General features: G+C 42.7%; 1 protein-coding gene across 9 annotated transcripts in view; it reads left to right on the top strand.

Moving 5' to 3' along the window:
• EHBP1 (EH domain binding protein 1) overlaps positions 1–16,504 on the top strand; it is a 558,994-nt gene that overhangs the window by 405,335 nt on the left and 137,155 nt on the right. For all 9 annotated transcript variants that reach the window (XM_068232339.1, XM_068232340.1, XM_068232344.1 and 6 more), the window contains one exon: positions 7,053–7,174. In XM_068232339.1, the coding sequence (XP_068088440.1) occupies positions 7,053–7,174 (122 nt within the window). The remainder of the gene's footprint in view (positions 1–7,052; positions 7,175–16,504) is intronic.

The raw sequence follows: 16,504 nt of genomic DNA on the forward strand, positions 1-16,504 counted from the left end.
CAGCATGCAGTGTCCCTTCCCTAGCCGTGCGTGGAACCTGGCTTCCAGGAAGTATTTATATCATACACCACTGTACTTTTGTTTTCAATCATTTTTATTGCGTTTCAGTGCAATATTAAGTCATAAACAGAACATACACAGTCAATGCAGGTAACATGTCAATGGATCCATTTACAGAAACACAAGTATTATACATGAACAAAAGAACTAGATGGAAAATACCAGTAAGGAGCATTAACAAGGGTATGGCATTGCATATGTAAATACATTTTATCAATACAAGTAATGTGTGGCTCAGACTGATGTGATTAATATGGTCTATAAGTATAACGCAGTATCTAAAGAGCAGAAAGCTGGGTTTGGGGGGGGGGGGTAGTAGGGACAGCTTGTCAATATCAGGGCTGTGGGTACCTGGAGTTGGAGTCCGCGGTTTCATAAACCGAGGAGTCTGAGTAGAATGATTTTTTTTGTACCGATTCCACAGCCCTGGTCAATCTAAGCAGTAGAAGGAGACGTCTACCACCCGTTGACTTGTCCATACACAGTTGGGTGGCGACAGACTCATTGGGCTTTCTTCTTGGGTAGCATATGTGGCCTAGCTTGCAGTGAAGCTGGGGATTGCTTATATGTGCCTGTATTATTAAAGGTGGGCAGGAAATCCAGTTAGATTTACTGGAGTTAAGTACATGTATTTAAGATTGCATTTGGGAGTGTTTGTATTTATCATTCTATACTATTATTCTAGACTGGCATATTATAGTCCCCATCGTATGGGGATCGTAGTTGTTCTATAACAGGACTCATGTTAGCATGTATATAGTAACTTATGAACAAGAGAACAAAGTTAGAGAGGAGAAAGGGGAGGGAAGGAGAAGGGGAGGAATAGGGGATTAGGATTGGCTAGTTAATCTATTATGTTTTCATCTATCTATTTGTGGCAGAGTAAAAAGGAGGCTTTTGAAAGATCTTTTGTCCAAGTGCCTCGTTCTGGGCCCAGAAGGTAGTCAATCACACCATGGTACTGTTAAACCTTACTAGTGGCTTTTTCAACAAGAAACCACGTTTCCAGTAATTCTTAGTTACAGTATATACTTTTATGATCGTGAAACTGCACACACGCCTGTAATAAGTATCATACAAAACAATGTTTTGTGATGGCTTTGAGTGATGGTGTATAGCTGATCAGTGCTCTCTGCTGAGAAGTCCATTTTTGTTCTATGAAGTGGGAGAAGGGGGGAGGAGCAAGGAATCACTCACTGCAACTCACAGAGGAAGCTACAGTAGCGGTCAGCCAAGGTTGCATTTTGCATGAATGATTGCTGAAAAGAAGGCATCCAACATTGAGGACACACTAGATTTTCACCTGAAATGATCATAATGAATTGTGTGTACTTAACTTAAGGACAACGATTGCAAAAAAAAGTTTGAAAATACATACGTATAAATGTACCATACATTTCTCCCAGAGTATAATGCATTCCCTTGTTTCCTATATTACTGTCACTTACAGTGGATAGTGGAAGTCTGACAGATCTGTTAGATTTTTGACTAATCCATCTCATCATAGGGCATTTCCAGTTATTTCTCTATTTAAAAAAGCACTTCCTGTTACTCAGTCTAACTGCCAAAATACTGTACAAATGAGTAGAGAGGCTGACTGACATCTTTGTATAGATCGTTTCCAAGGAGGGCTTTTGTAAAGAATATAAATAAATATGCCCACAAGGTAAGGCAAGCTGCTGCTGTCATTTACCCATACCAAACAATATCCTACACTGCAATCACTTCACAAGCTGGCTACTGCACCCTTGTTCCCCACATTGTCCTTGGCAATGCAGCAGGCATGATTATCGGCCTATAGCCACCAAAAATAAAACAAGAGTCCATTCTCCAAGTACAGTACAAATAGAACACACCCCCTTGACCCAAAACAAGAACAATGTAAATACTGCTTCTGCTATGCCACTCCTACGGCGTTAAAAACAAAAAAAAAATCAGATACCACCTCTGCTTCTTATATGCCACCCCTGCAGAGTTATGACGAGCTAGCTGTGTGAAATATTCCTTCTGATCCTGATATTCCACTTCTGCACCTTACGGTACAATTTTTTGAGCAGATGTGATCTTTTGACGCAATTTTTACATTCAAAAAACTGTGCAATGTGTTTCTAAAATCCATGTAAAACTATTCTATGGACAATTGGAACAGAAAATGCCCTAATCAACCCATTTATGGGAACAATCAATAATTACCTTCCGATTAATGTTAATCATAAATATCACATCGAAGGATGGTATCTGATGAAAAAATTGTAACGTTAATGGGCACCCTTGCGAGATATTCACCCCGATCCTGATTTGCTACTTCTGCAGCTTTAGAAATTGGCGGATCTGTCTAATAAGAATCCCCCTGCTGATAAGTCACTAAGTACACACACTGATTTTAAGTACCTTAAACACCCGCTCATGATAGTTTCGATGAAAATCTAGTATGGTTACACGTGTCCCCCTACGTAAGTGGCCTCTACAGGCTCTGGGGCCCTAGAGCAATTGTCCCCTTTGCCTCAATGGAAGAGCCGGCCCTGTGAGGCCGTGGAGGCCACCTAAGGGGAGGGAAGGGGTGTGAACTTTGGAGGAGGCCTATCTAAGTTTTGCTGGGGTGCCCCATAAATTGTAGTTACGCTACTGGATAAAAGCACCATTCACAGCGAATACATCTGTGGGCTATCAGTGCCTTGCCATGAATGCTCTTGGTACTGCCAGCAAACCTGGTCGCAATGATCTCACCTAAAACGTTCCCCTATTTACGTCTAGGTGACACCCAGCTATATTTGTCATTCAAACCTGGCGTCACAGACCCTACTCCACAAATAAACACATGCTTAGCTGAGCTTCAGGAGTGGATGAATAATCATTGGCTAAAACTTAATGCTGACAAAACTGAGGTTCTTGTTATCGAGGGCCAGGGCTCAACAGCAAAGCAGCCCCAGTCTCAACCAACTCCGCTAAGGATAGGGAACTCAGACCTGAAAAACTCAGACTGTGCGCGCAGCCTGGGAGTACTGATTGATGGGAAATTAAGCTTCAGGAATCAAATCTCAGCTGTTGTGAAACATTCCTTCTTTCATCTAAGGAATATTGCAAGGATTAAACACCTAATTCCTTCAGAGGATCTTCCAACCCTAGTTCATGCCTTCGTCACATCAAGGTTAGACTACTGCAACGTCCTCTACACAGGCCTGCATAAGAAAGACTTACGCCGCCTGCAATTAGTACAGAATGCCGCCGCAAGGCTGTTAACGAGCCAACCCCGCCATTGCCACACAACACCAACCCTGTGCTCACTCCACTGACTACCGATAAAATGGAGAATTCTGTTTAAGATTGGCTTACTGACATTCAAATCCTTGCACAATCTGGGCCCTGGATACCTGAAGGCTTGTTGCAACAGCATCACACCCCCCACAATCTCAGATCAAAAGGACGTAACACCTTGGTCACCCCCAGAGTCCACCTCAAAACCTTTGGAGACAGAACCTTTTGTCATGCTGCCCCTACACTTTGGAACTCCCTGCCACACCCAATCAGGACAGCTCCATCCCTGGAAGCATTTAAGTCTAAACTGAAAACCTACCTCTTCAGTCTGGCATTCATGAACACCTGACTATCTCCTCTGTAACACAACCCAGCCTGCAACACAACTATGCGCTTTGAGTCCTATGGGAGAAAAGCGCTTTACAAATGGTATTGTATTGTATTGTATTCTAGCTACCTCTCATTTTTAAACCCACAGTTTAAAGAGTCTGTGTTGAAACATTTCTTTTTTTTTTTTTTTTTTTTTTTTTTTTTTTTTTACTACATAAGTGCGTAAATGACTACAAAGTGCATAAATGTACTCATTCTTGTTTTGTATAGCTGCACAGGTTTTTTCCATTCTATATAAAACTCTTCCAAACCCCAGTGTTCACAGATAAACCTACATTTCCTATTAGCTCATGGCAGATTTAGAAGGAAAACAATGACCTCCCTACCTGGCCACCTCTTGCCGCCCGACCGTTAGTGATTTTAAGGTGGTCATTTGGATTGACAGGTTTGAGCACAGGAATAATTGTAGTCATCCCTAATGACAAGAATAGAAAGCAGTTTGTTGTAGTTCTTATGAAAATTTGATCTCTGTTGATGGATGAAATACACAAGCCTTTTGAAGTGTTTTCCAGGAAACCGAGTTAAACTTTTTAGAATGAGGTTTATCCTTGACTGGATTAGTGACCTTGTCACTTCTTGAACCTTCTACCTCTTCACCAGACCCAGAGATGTTCAATCACAGCTGCTATGGAGAAGTTTATTAAACTATAATAATGGTAGCTGTTGACTTCCTAGCTGTTTGACTGATATCCGTCAAATTTCATGTGTCAGGTCAGCTTTGTGAAGATTGGAATGTGGATTCCAAAAGAAAGTCCCTGCTCTGCACAATTTGCATTTTTATCAAAAATGAAAACAAAGTAACCACCAGTAGTCATGGAAAAGAGTGACCTTTTCCAAAACTCCTGATATGAAAAAGTTCAGATATTTGTTTCTACGCGTAGCTCTCCTGCCTAGACATGTTGCTGTTCAGTAGAACCGGATCAGGGAAATGACGTTGGAGTTTTTATAAATGTTTCTGCTTTCCCATGTAAAAGTTTTATTCAGTAGAATCCAGTGGAGTGGGTGGGTGTGCATCATTTTTGGGGTGCCATTTGCCTAGTACCTTTTAATAGCGTAAAGTAAGTAATCAAAAGCGGAAAATAATGGCTGACTTTTCAGAGTGGTGGTGCCCACAGTACCACTGCCCCATGTACAGATCTGTTGGTTCTAGGGCCGTCTAGTTTGTGTGTGTGCGCTACGTGCCAGCAATTAGAAAGATTGCATAAATTAAATATTCACTGAACAACTTCAAGGTAATCCATGTAGCCTGATTCAAACTATAGAGACCACCATGGCATAGTGCTCTTCCTCTGTCGGAAAACATACACAATCCTTTTTATTTTTGTTTTTTCATATGTAGTGCCTCTTTCACATGGGGTAGGGGTGGAAATGGTTGGAGGGCTGAAGGTGGTGAAGCCAGTCGGCTGCTCCCGTGCAAAGGCTGGATACTTGTTATCGCTCGCCATGGGCAGTGTAGAGGTATCTGTTGACTAAGTGACCTTGGCCACAATCGGGCGCAAAATGATGTGGTTTCTTGCTGGTCAGTAGGAGCACATCAAGCACTTACTTGCATTGGTGTACATAATATTGCAGCCTGAAAAGCATACTGTGACCAGCCGGCTGACCTGGCCCAACAAGCTCACTCTTCAGCATCCCATTTTATAAAAGCTGAAATTATAATTTCTGAAAACAAAACAAGGCAATTTCATATATATATATATATATATATATATATATATATATATATATATATATATATATACATATATATATACATATATATATATATATATATATATATATATATATATATACATATATATATATATATATATATATATATATATATATACATATATATATATATATATATATATATATATATGTTATGGCCAGAACCCGAAGTCTGGCCACTTCGGGTTCTGGCCAGGCAAAACTAGAAGTGGCCAATGTGCAAAATGAATTAAGATTATGGGATTCACGTGTGTCCCCGGCTGCCAGGGCTGAAGAAGGCGAGCAGGGGGAGGAGCCAGAGCCGAGGAGCTGGCTTCATTTTTGCCACCGGGAATCCCGAAATCTTAAATCATTTTGCACATTGGCCACAGTGAGGCGGCCACTTCTAGTTTTGACACACACACACACACACACACACACCACACACACCACACACACCACACACACCACACACACCACACACACCACACACACCACACACACACACACCACACACACCACACACACCACACACACACACACCACACACACACCACACACACCACACACACACACACACACACACACACACACACACACACACACACACACACACACACACACACACACACACACACACACACACACACACACCTGCATGTTAGGCCTATTCACACTTCCAACTATCCCAGCCATTACCTGGAACACTATGGTTGTGTGAACAATAAGGCAGTTTGTTTGGTTTTTTTGTTTTTTTTATGTACATGTATGCCGTTGTTGGTAAAATTATTAGTCTGATCATTTCTTATTCTGTGAACTGATTCAAGCTGAAATCTTGTGGCAGGTCAAGCAATAGTACTCTGATCTCCTTTCACTGTCCTTGTCATGGTTGGCTCTTCTTCCACGGTAGTAACTGTGCTGTGCGGGCTCTCCCAAGATAACACTGAGGAAAACAAGTAGCCCGGCGAGCAATGCTGCTCTGTTTTGACTGATCAGTATCTATGGTTATTTGAGAAATAGGCTTGTTTAAAGCGCTACATATAGACCAGACAGGTTTCTTGGCCTTGTAGAGGTGTGACAAGCAGACACATACTATTTACTCCCATCACACAGGTACAGATAACATAATTCAGACCCCTTGAGCAATTAACGAGTTTACTGACACTTCTAAGAAAGAAATCTGATATTTCAGAGATTAAATATGTCTAGCGCACTCATGCAACAGGGAACACTTGCTCCAGAGAGCTGCTGAACTAATGTTCCTGCATACCGGAATGCGTATGTGCATGTATGTACATGAGAGGCAATGTTTTAATTAACACAAGGGTGAAAAAGTTCAGTCTCGCCTGGCGCGGAGCGCACAAAGTACCATTCAGGTATTGACACTAAGCCAAGAACAGTCTCTCCTAGTGAAAGAAATACATAGAGAGGCCTGTGTGAGCTTGCACTTGTCTGCTTCAATATACATCTCAATTTAGATCTCCTGTGTTACCTTTCAAGTTATTTTTTTTTCCTTCCTTATGTTTTTTTTTTTACTCCTTTAAACACGGCAGCTAACAGATCGTAAGATGACATATTGCTGAATAATGGCCAAGTCTGAATATCTCTTCCCCCCCCCCCCCCCCCCCTCTCTATTTCATGATTTGCATACACAGCCGGACAAAACTCTGTGGACGTGAAGTTGAAGAGACTTTTGGAATCCCAGCCGCAGGTGGCAAACTCCCTTTCTAATGCTGCTCAGAAAACCTCACCTGAAGCATCCGACAGAGACTTCAAGGTGAGTGAGCCTGGCTGTTGCCTCAGCTGTTCCTGAAAACTGGAGCAAAATTGGGACTTTTCAGCAGGAGGACCAATCAGGTTCCTGGTTTCGTTATCATGGTGAAAGGAGTGAAGGAGCCTGATTGGTTGCTAAGGGCAACACCTTCCCATTGGTTCCAGTTTTCTGGATCCAATTTCTGTAACACCTTTACCAGCCAGTTGTATTCTGAATTTTTTTATGTTCTACAGTAAAAATGCCACTGCCCTAATGGCCAGGAATAGTCCCTAGTTGTACCAGTTGTGTTTCTGGTTTTCTTACATATAAAAAAGATTGACTTTTCTTATTTGTTTTTATATTTTCATGTGTAAATACAATTTGCTTTTGCTATTGTATAATTCATGTTAAAGGTATTTAAATTAAGATTTCATTTTTAAAACTATAGTGATCACCTTGTCATAGTGCTCCACACAGTCATATTCTTGTCTATTATAACATGCTGAAAGGACAACTGAAGTGAGAGGTATGTGGAGGTTGCCATATTTATTTCCTTTTAAGCAATACCGGTTGCCTGACTATCCTGCAGATCCTCTGCTTCTAATACTTTTAGTCATAGACCCTGATGCAGTAGATCAGATGTTTGACATTTTTGTCTGAGCTAACTAGATTAGCTGCATGCCTGTTTCTGGTGTGATTCAGACACTACTGCAGCCCAATACACCAATAGGGCTACCAGGCAACTGGTATTGTTTAAAAGGAAATAAATATGGCAACCACCATATACTGCTACACAAAGACCAGCCCACACAACATGGACTAAATCTTGGGCATACAATTCAAGCAAATTTAGACACCATGGTGATGTAGAGAATAGCACTCCCATCTCACAGCACTTGAGTCCCAGGTTCAATTTTGTGTGGACTTTGCATGTTTTCCCTATTTTCTTTTTCTGGGCATTCAATATTTTCCTACCAGACACCAAAAATATATTAATAAGTTAATTGGATCTTTCCCAAAACTGGCCGAAGACTATGGCAGCGACTTTGGTAGGAAATAGATTGTGAGCTTCTCAGAAGAACAGCCAGTGCCTATGAACCTTGTAAAGTGTTGCAGACGATGTCAGTGCTGTATAAATACACAATAATTATTAGCTAAAATACTAACTGTTTAAATAAGAGTTATTATTTTCAAAAACTCTAAACTTGTTATTCTTGGTTAATTAGATCAAGCCAGAGTACCCCCTGGAACCATCAAAAGTACCCCCTGGGGTACGTGTACCACACGTTGAGAACCTAGGGTCTAGTGTTTGGATTTCCTACTGAACTTATATAATGTTCTTATGAAAAAGTGTTAGCCTAATATATCATGTATGCACCAATATTAATATGCCATAGCCTTTTACTATATCCTAATCCTTTTCAGTTGAGCAAAAAACTTGGGGACTGCGGACTGTGTGCTTGAAATACCCATGCGGCTACAAGATGATGTTTGGAAATGTTTTGCCTGTTTTTTGTTTTGTTTTGTAATTCAGCTAGCTTTTCGGTAACAGCTGTCATTATTTTAGAATCATTTCGAATGATGACTTGCACTTTCTCTTTGCTCCAATTTCTTCTATAAATTCTTGTGAATTCAACTGAACAGATGAGCTGTATTGTTACCCTTATGCATTAGTGTACAATGCATTTTTATTTAGCCGATTGTGTTGGCTTCTTTGAAATTACAGTTTGAATTCTGCGAGTGCTACTTAAATCTTGACCAAGGCATTCACACGCTGACATTCTGCCACACGCAGCATCACAAGGCCCGTCTGTGCCAGCAAGCACTTACCAGAAGGGAGGTCTCTGCTCCTCAGTGCAGTTAGGGCTCTCTAACTGCTCTGACCCTCTCCTCTTTCTCATATGTAAATGCACCATCTGGCATCTTTCATGTTGATAAACCATTTAAATTTACAAGCCATATTAAGATGGGGAGAGCTTTTAGAGGGTCAGCCCATACAAAGCCCAGAGTGAACTAATGGAAGCTGCAGGGTTAATAGTCTTATAGATTATATGTGGCTGGTTATGCCATTGTTGGCCAAACAAATGGAGGAGGACAACACAGGCCAAAGAAGGTATGAAATGGAGCTGAAAGGCCTTTTTGTAACGTTGGATTATGGATTTGATCCTCCTGCTTGTGGGTTTCTTTTTCTTGTAAATATCAGCTGTTTTAATGGCGATGTAGGTGAAAGAGCGCATTTCCTCCATTGCCAATAACAGGCTGATGGATATTGGTTTATTTAGGTTTTCCACCGACATTTGAAATCTATTAAAAAGTTACAAGCGTAGTCAGAAAACGGGAAATGTAAATTTACAGCAAACTTTGACATTGTCGAAAGCTACGCCCACATTTAATACAGTTGTTCATAAGACATTTTTATTATTATAATTATTTTACGTGTTTGAATTGCTTTTCATGTTTTACTTCCAAATACCAGTAAAGGTTGGCACCGCAGTGAAGCTACTGCTTCTTCTTTTCTGAAATTCTTACTAGTAGTCATTCTTCTGCCCATCCTTTTTTTATTACATTTAGTTTTTTTATGTTAGGATATTAATTAACATGTCAAGGGCAATCCCCTCAAGTGCTGAAAAAGTTATTTTCCATATTAGGAAATTACAACTTTGTAGGATGCTGTATACTTTTTATTTATGTCATACGCATTTTATACAGCCATATTGGAAACCTTTTTAGTTATTATAGTGTAAAAAAATATATCACGAAAAGTCTTTTTGATTTGGTTCTAGAAATGCATAAAACAGGACAGATCATGTAGGCTTTATGAATATTCTAAATTATAAATGTTATTTAACAAGGATTTTCTTATTATTATTGTTACAATGGTTTCCTTGCTATGGTTAATAGTTTAATGTACCTGCTAATTTTTATTTATTTATTTTTTTTGGGGGGGGGGGGGGGGGGACCAATTCACTTACGACATGTTTTTGATGTGTGGAAATAAACCAGAGTGCCCTGAGGAATCCCACCCAAACTCGTACAAACTCCATGCAGATCAGGTCCTGGCCCAGGTTTGAATCAGGGGCACTGGCGATGCAAGGAAAGAGTACTGATAACTACGCCTCCATGCTGCCATTATCCGAAGTTCCCCAAATAGTTCCCTAGCGATTACACATTTGCAGCCATTCAAAGTATTTGAGGAATTCAGGTTGGCTCCATCCACACTTACCTGAGAAAGGAGAGGAAGCCAAAGGCAGAAATCATTTTAGGCTTGTTAATGGGGGAATCTCTTGTCTAAATAGAAAATGTGCACAGAGGCTTCAGCTATGCTTTTTAAACCTAAAGTATTTTTAGCCATTTTAAAACAATTTGTTTCCATAATCGGCTTAATATGAAACTGTAAAATATTCCTATGAAATCCAGCAGGTGGCACCACAAAATAATTTGACTAAAAAAATGCTGATTTATCACTGCTGTAAGATCAGTCTCCCGGACAATTAAAAAAACTGAGAAAATATTACCATAAATCTGCATATACCTTCCACTGAACAGAGAGTAAAACGGGATGTAAAGGTTTTTATTTTTGTTTTTTAGGGGCGGTCCGAATAATTTATTACAGTTGTATGATTATTACCTGCTGGTTTGATTAGTAAGCTTTGTAAGAACAAAAATGGGGTTGTTTTACTGCTGTGTAGTAAAGATATAATCGTTTCTAATAAATAATGGCTTAATTAGCAGTCCCCATGTCAGTAGACTTGGCTTTTATAATGTTCCCTTTTACACCAAATGACACCGCTTACTATTCACAAATCTTTTCCAGTCAAACCAGCAAGTGAGCCTTCTAAAATTACACTTTATTATTTCCCTTTTAAACTATAGCAGTAAACACATGTATACAGGGGCGGACTGACAACTCATGGGGCCCCCGGGCAATAGGAGATTATGGGGCCCCCATACCAGTGTTTCCCACCTTTCACGTTATATTTTTACAGACTAAGATATAATAATTTACTGACAACAGTAAATATGTTATATTTTATACTGATAAAAAAACGCCAAAAAATGGGTGTGGTCACGCAACAGAATATGGGGGGGGCAAAATATACATGACCTTCGCAGTGGTGTAAAAGGTCTGCCGGGGAAGTTTGAACTCTGCCATAGTGTTTCCCCGCAGAATACATGTAATCTGACAGCATTTCACCAAAAATCCATGCAATTTGGCAGAGGTTCTTCCAAAATACAGATAATGTGGCAGTCGTTCCCCCAAAATAGACGTAATCTGGCAGCAGCGGTTCCCCCAAATACACATAATTTGGCAGCGGCTCCCCAAAATATGCATAATCTGGCAGCGGATCACCGAAAATACATGTAGCAGCAGTGGTTCCCCCAAAATACACAGAATCTGGAAGCAGCAGTTCCCCCATTATACACAATCTGGCAGCGGTTCCCCAAAAATACACATAATCTGGCAGCTGTTTCTCAAAATACACTTAATCTGGCAGCAGTAGTTCCCGAAAAATAGTTAATCTGGCAGCAGTTCCCCCAAAATAGGTGCCCCCAGTATAGGTAACCAGGTCAAAAGGTATCCCCAGTGGAAGTAACCAGGTCTATAGGTATTCCCAGTGCAGGTATCCAGGTCTATAGGTGTCCCCAGTATAAGTAGCCTAGTCTACAGGTGTCCCCAGAATAGATAACCAGGTCTATAGATGTCCCCATTTAAGATAGCCAGGTCTATAGATGTCCCCAGTTGAGATAGCCAGGTCTATAGATGTCCCCAGTTGAGATAGCCAGGTCTATAGGTGTCCCCAGTATAGGTAGCCAGGTCTACAGGTGTCTCCAGAATAGGTAGCCAGGCCTATAGGTGTCCCCAGTACAGATAGCCAGGTCTATAGGTGTCCCCAGTACAGATAGCCAGGTCTATAGGTGTCCCCAGTACAGATAGCCAGGTCTATAGGTGCCTCCTGTATAGATAGCCAGGTCTATAGGTGTCTCCTGTATAGATGGCCAGGTCTTTAGGTGCCCCCAGTATATGTAGCCAGGTGTATAGGTGTCCCCAGTATAGCCAGGTCTATAGGTGCCCCCAGTATATGTAGCTAGGTCTATAAGTGCCCCCAGTATATGTAGTCAGGTGTATAAGTTGGCTGATGGTGTAATGGTTAAGGGCTCTGCCTCTGACACAGGAGACCTGGGTTCGAATCTCGGCTCTGCCTGTTCAGTAAGCCAGCACTAATTCAGTAGGAGACCTTTGGCAAGTCTCCCTTACACTGCTACTGCCAATAGAGCGCGCCCTAGTGGCTGCTGCTCTGCTCTGGCGCTTTGAGTCCGCAAGGAGAAAAGCGCAATATAAATGTTATTTGTCTTGTCTTTGTCTAAGTGGCCCCAGTGTATGCAGCCAGGTGTATAGGTCTCCCCAGTATATGCAGCCAGGTGTATAGGTCTGCCCAGTATAGCCAGGTCTATAGGTGCCCTCAGTATATGTAGCTAGGTCTATAAGTGCCCCCAGTATATGCAGCCAGGTGTACAGGTCTCCCCAGTATATGCAGCCAGGTGTATAGGTGCGTACGAGAGAGAACGGCGCCGGAGATTTGGGCGCAGGACACAGCCAGTATATGGCTGATCCTGCTGCCGCACAAGTCCGGGCCGTGTTAATTACTATTCCCCCTTCCAGGCCGACATGGATAGTGGGGGAATGAAATAATTCGGCTTTCAGCAATTGCTGGAAGCCGAATTATTGTTTTAAAAGCAACTTCAGGTCCGTCTTCTGACGGCGCTGAAGTTACTCCCTGTGCCTGCGATAGCCGTAGTTCCTATTACGGCCTATGGTGGCGCCGGCTGCGCCCAAGTCTCCTGCGCTGCTGCGCCCAAGTGTCCAGCGGTAGATTTACCGTGTTCGGTATAGGTGCCCTCAGTATAGCCAGGTCTATAGGTGCCCCCAGTATATGTAGCTAGGTCTATAAGTGCCCCCAGTATATGTAGTCAGGTGTATAGGTCTCCCCAGTATAGCCAGGTCTATAGGTGCCCCCAGTATATGCAGCCAGGCTTTTAGTGTCTCCAGGAGGGGAGACAGCCAGTGAAGGAGGGCGATTTGCATAGCAGTGGAGAAGGGGGGAAGTTCCCCTCCCTCTCTCACCTTGGGGCCCCCCTTCCTGGCTCTCCCCTCCAGAATCTGTAAAGTGTCGGCGCAGCGGGTAGCTTGAGAAGCCCAGACTAGTGGCACACAGATCAGCGCTCCCTCCGGTGGCTGAACAGCGGCAAATCTCCGCCCGCTGTCAGCCGCTGCGCCGAGTCCGACACTTTACCGATTCTGGAGGGAAGAGCCAGGAAGGGGGGCCCCAAGGTGAGAGAAGAGGGGGAACTTTCCCCCTTCTCCGCTGCTCTGCCCATCGCCCTCCTTCGCTGGCTGTCTCCCCTCGTTCTCAGGGCTCTCTGGCGGGCGGCGGGCTCCCCCTGACCACGGGCTCTCTGTCCGTGCCCGAGTGCCCTAATGCTCCGTCCGCCCCTGCATGTATACTTAAAACATATTTTTCCTTTAATGTTCCAGAATTTTTTTGGGCTTCTACCCTGCCAGCCCCTAGCTAGGGATAGTCAGTGAGACACTAATAATGGTCACAATTCACTGAGATCATGCTAGTGATAATATGGCAAGTGAAAACTTATCACCACACTTCGATCTGGATTTTAAGTGTTCAGTCACAAAAGACTTACCTTGCCTTATTAATGTGTAGTGATCTGTAGTGAACTACAGAGGGGAAGTCATCCCCTCTGTAGTTATTCTTGCATGCAGTAGGGTGGTAGCTCAACCCCTCCCGCTGAAATCTCTGTCAGCATGATTACAACTAGCCTGCAGAAGGATGATGTGTATGGCAGCCAGGGAAGGAGAAAGAGAGCAAGGTAGGTGTGTGTGTGTGTGTGTGTGTGTGTGTGTGTGTGTGTGTGTGTGTGTGTGTGTGTGTGTGTGTGTGTGTGTGTATTAATTTCATATGCTAAATTTCATGCCTGCTGTGTACATCTCTCTATAAAGGGTCCCTTTATGCATAAAATACAAAAGAAAAAATAAAGCAGACTGCTCAGAATCATCCTCTTTACAATTTAGTCTCCGGTAACACTCCGCTTAACGACAGCTGTGGCCAGGTGATAATTCCTCACACACTTTAGTATTGTTCTCACTTGCAATCTTCTCTGTGAATTAACGTCCTGTCTTTACGTTGAGGATTCAGTTAGTAACTTGAGGATTGAATCCTTAACTTTAAGACTCAATCCTTAATTTAAAGCCAGAATCCTTAATTTAAGGATTGCATGAGATTAATCGCTTAGTTTATACTAAATTATTTATCACCATGGTGATGGCAGTAAAAACAGCTCAGATTCGTTATTAAAGACAGGAGATCAGCTTAGTGAATTGTGGCCAATAGTCTAATTAATGCTTATTTTTTGCAAATGTATGCAGTTGGACCAATTAGTTGCAGCAGCAGGGTAATATACCTTGCCAACCTTCTACTGGAAAAACTCTTGAGCCTGCCGAATTGAAGGCCTGCTATTTCAGACTCAATGCAGGCTCTTTGCTTGCATTTGAATTTCATGTAAATTGTATGCATCTTGAACTTTGACAAGAAGTCAATTATGATTGGTCCATTTTCTACTTGCATACATTTTACATAAGGTTTGAATGCATGTAGAAATGATTTCCATGTCATTGACCATCTCTAGCCATCAGATACCAAATAATCTCATGAGTGGAGGCTGCAGTGTCTTCCAGAAGCATCTGCTGAATAAACCCTCATACCCAATTATTCAATGAGACCTCCACCCATGTGTGAGGGACATGACACAAGAGCTGCCCCTCAATACCACTTGGGCAGTCTGCATATAGAAGTCCAAGTGGTTATAGCAACTCATTAAGTTTGTTTTGTATGAATAAATTAAAATATAATTTTCATTGGTTGCAATGAGAAGTCTTCCAGCTTGGAGCTCATTTTCTTAACCTTTTTTAATCAATAGGCCCCATTTAAAACCGGTGCATATTATTTATTGTGCTAATGTATTTGTAAGATGGTTCCAAATCCTCTACCTGATGGCGGAGTGGAGTCTCGCCGCTAGGAGTCTGTTAGACAGTGATACCGCCATCTATTTACGCGGTACAGCGCTGCGGTGATCATACCCCACCAACAAAGCTTTCTGTTGGTGGGGAGAAAAGGGGGGGGGGGGAACCACTTGTGTGCCGAGTTGTGCGGCCTTACAGCGAGGCCTTAAAGCTTCAGTGGCCTATTTGTTGAAAAATGGCCTGGTCTTTAGGGGTCTTTAGTTTAACACTGCGGTCCTTAAGTGGTTAACTAGGTGGGACTGGTCCAGTTTATCAATGTTCATGGAGGGATCCCTGTGTAACAATATTCATATTAAAACAGTATGTATGAAGTTCCTTGCATTCACGTCAGTGTTACACATGGGAATTCCATGCATATAGGCAATATTGGGCTTTCCTGTCAGACCCTATATGTCCTTTGCATGCTCACTGTCATGGCTGCACTCTGTATACCTTTTAAAATCCGCTGTTGCTTTCTAAATACAGAATACATTTACAGGACAGCACTTCCAGAACAGATCCAAAAAATGTTGTCATGATTTATCATTCTTGATTAATTGGTCCTCTGGGTTCACCGGCGTACCTACCGGGGATGCGACCCCCTCAGCCGCAGGGGGGCCCGGGGCTGCTCTGGGGCCCGCTCACTGTGCGTGGGGGGAGCGCTGCTCTGGACCCCCCAGCAAGGTGCTCAACTGGCCGCAGCGTCTAATAGACGCTGCGCCAGTTCATTCCCCGCAGCCCCGCTCCAGCAGCCTGTATAGTCTCCGGCAGGCAGAGCAGGGCTACGGCAAGATGGCTGCCGAAGAAGCCCTGCACTGGAGACTATTTGTGTCTCTAGTACAGGGCTTTGGCAGCCATCTTGCCGTAGCCCTGCACTCTGCCTGTCAGCGCGGGAGATGTGCTGCAGGAGGACTCGGGGAGCTGCGAGCCAGATGCCGGGAGAGGAGAAGACTTCTGTCAGGTAAGTGAATTGTTTTTTTTTTTCACAGGTGCATTTTTTTTTCTAGTGTCTGCTGCCCACATTGTGATTTTCAGGTGTCTGCTGCCACATTACGATTTTCTGGTGTCTGCTGCCCACATTACGATTTTCAGGTGTCTGCTGCCCACATTGCGATTTTCAGGTGTCTGCTGCCCACATTACGATTTTCTGGTGTCTGCTGCCCACACTGCGATTTTCTGGTGTCTGCTGCCCACATTGCGATTTTCTGGTGTCTGCTGCCCACATTGCGATTTTCTGGTCACTGCTGCCCACATTGCGATTTTCAGGCGTCTGCTGCCCA

Source organism: Hyperolius riggenbachi, chromosome 4, assembly GCF_040937935.1.
Source record: "Hyperolius riggenbachi isolate aHypRig1 chromosome 4, aHypRig1.pri, whole genome shotgun sequence".
NCBI classification, from domain to species: Eukaryota; Metazoa; Chordata; class Amphibia; order Anura; family Hyperoliidae; genus Hyperolius; species Hyperolius riggenbachi.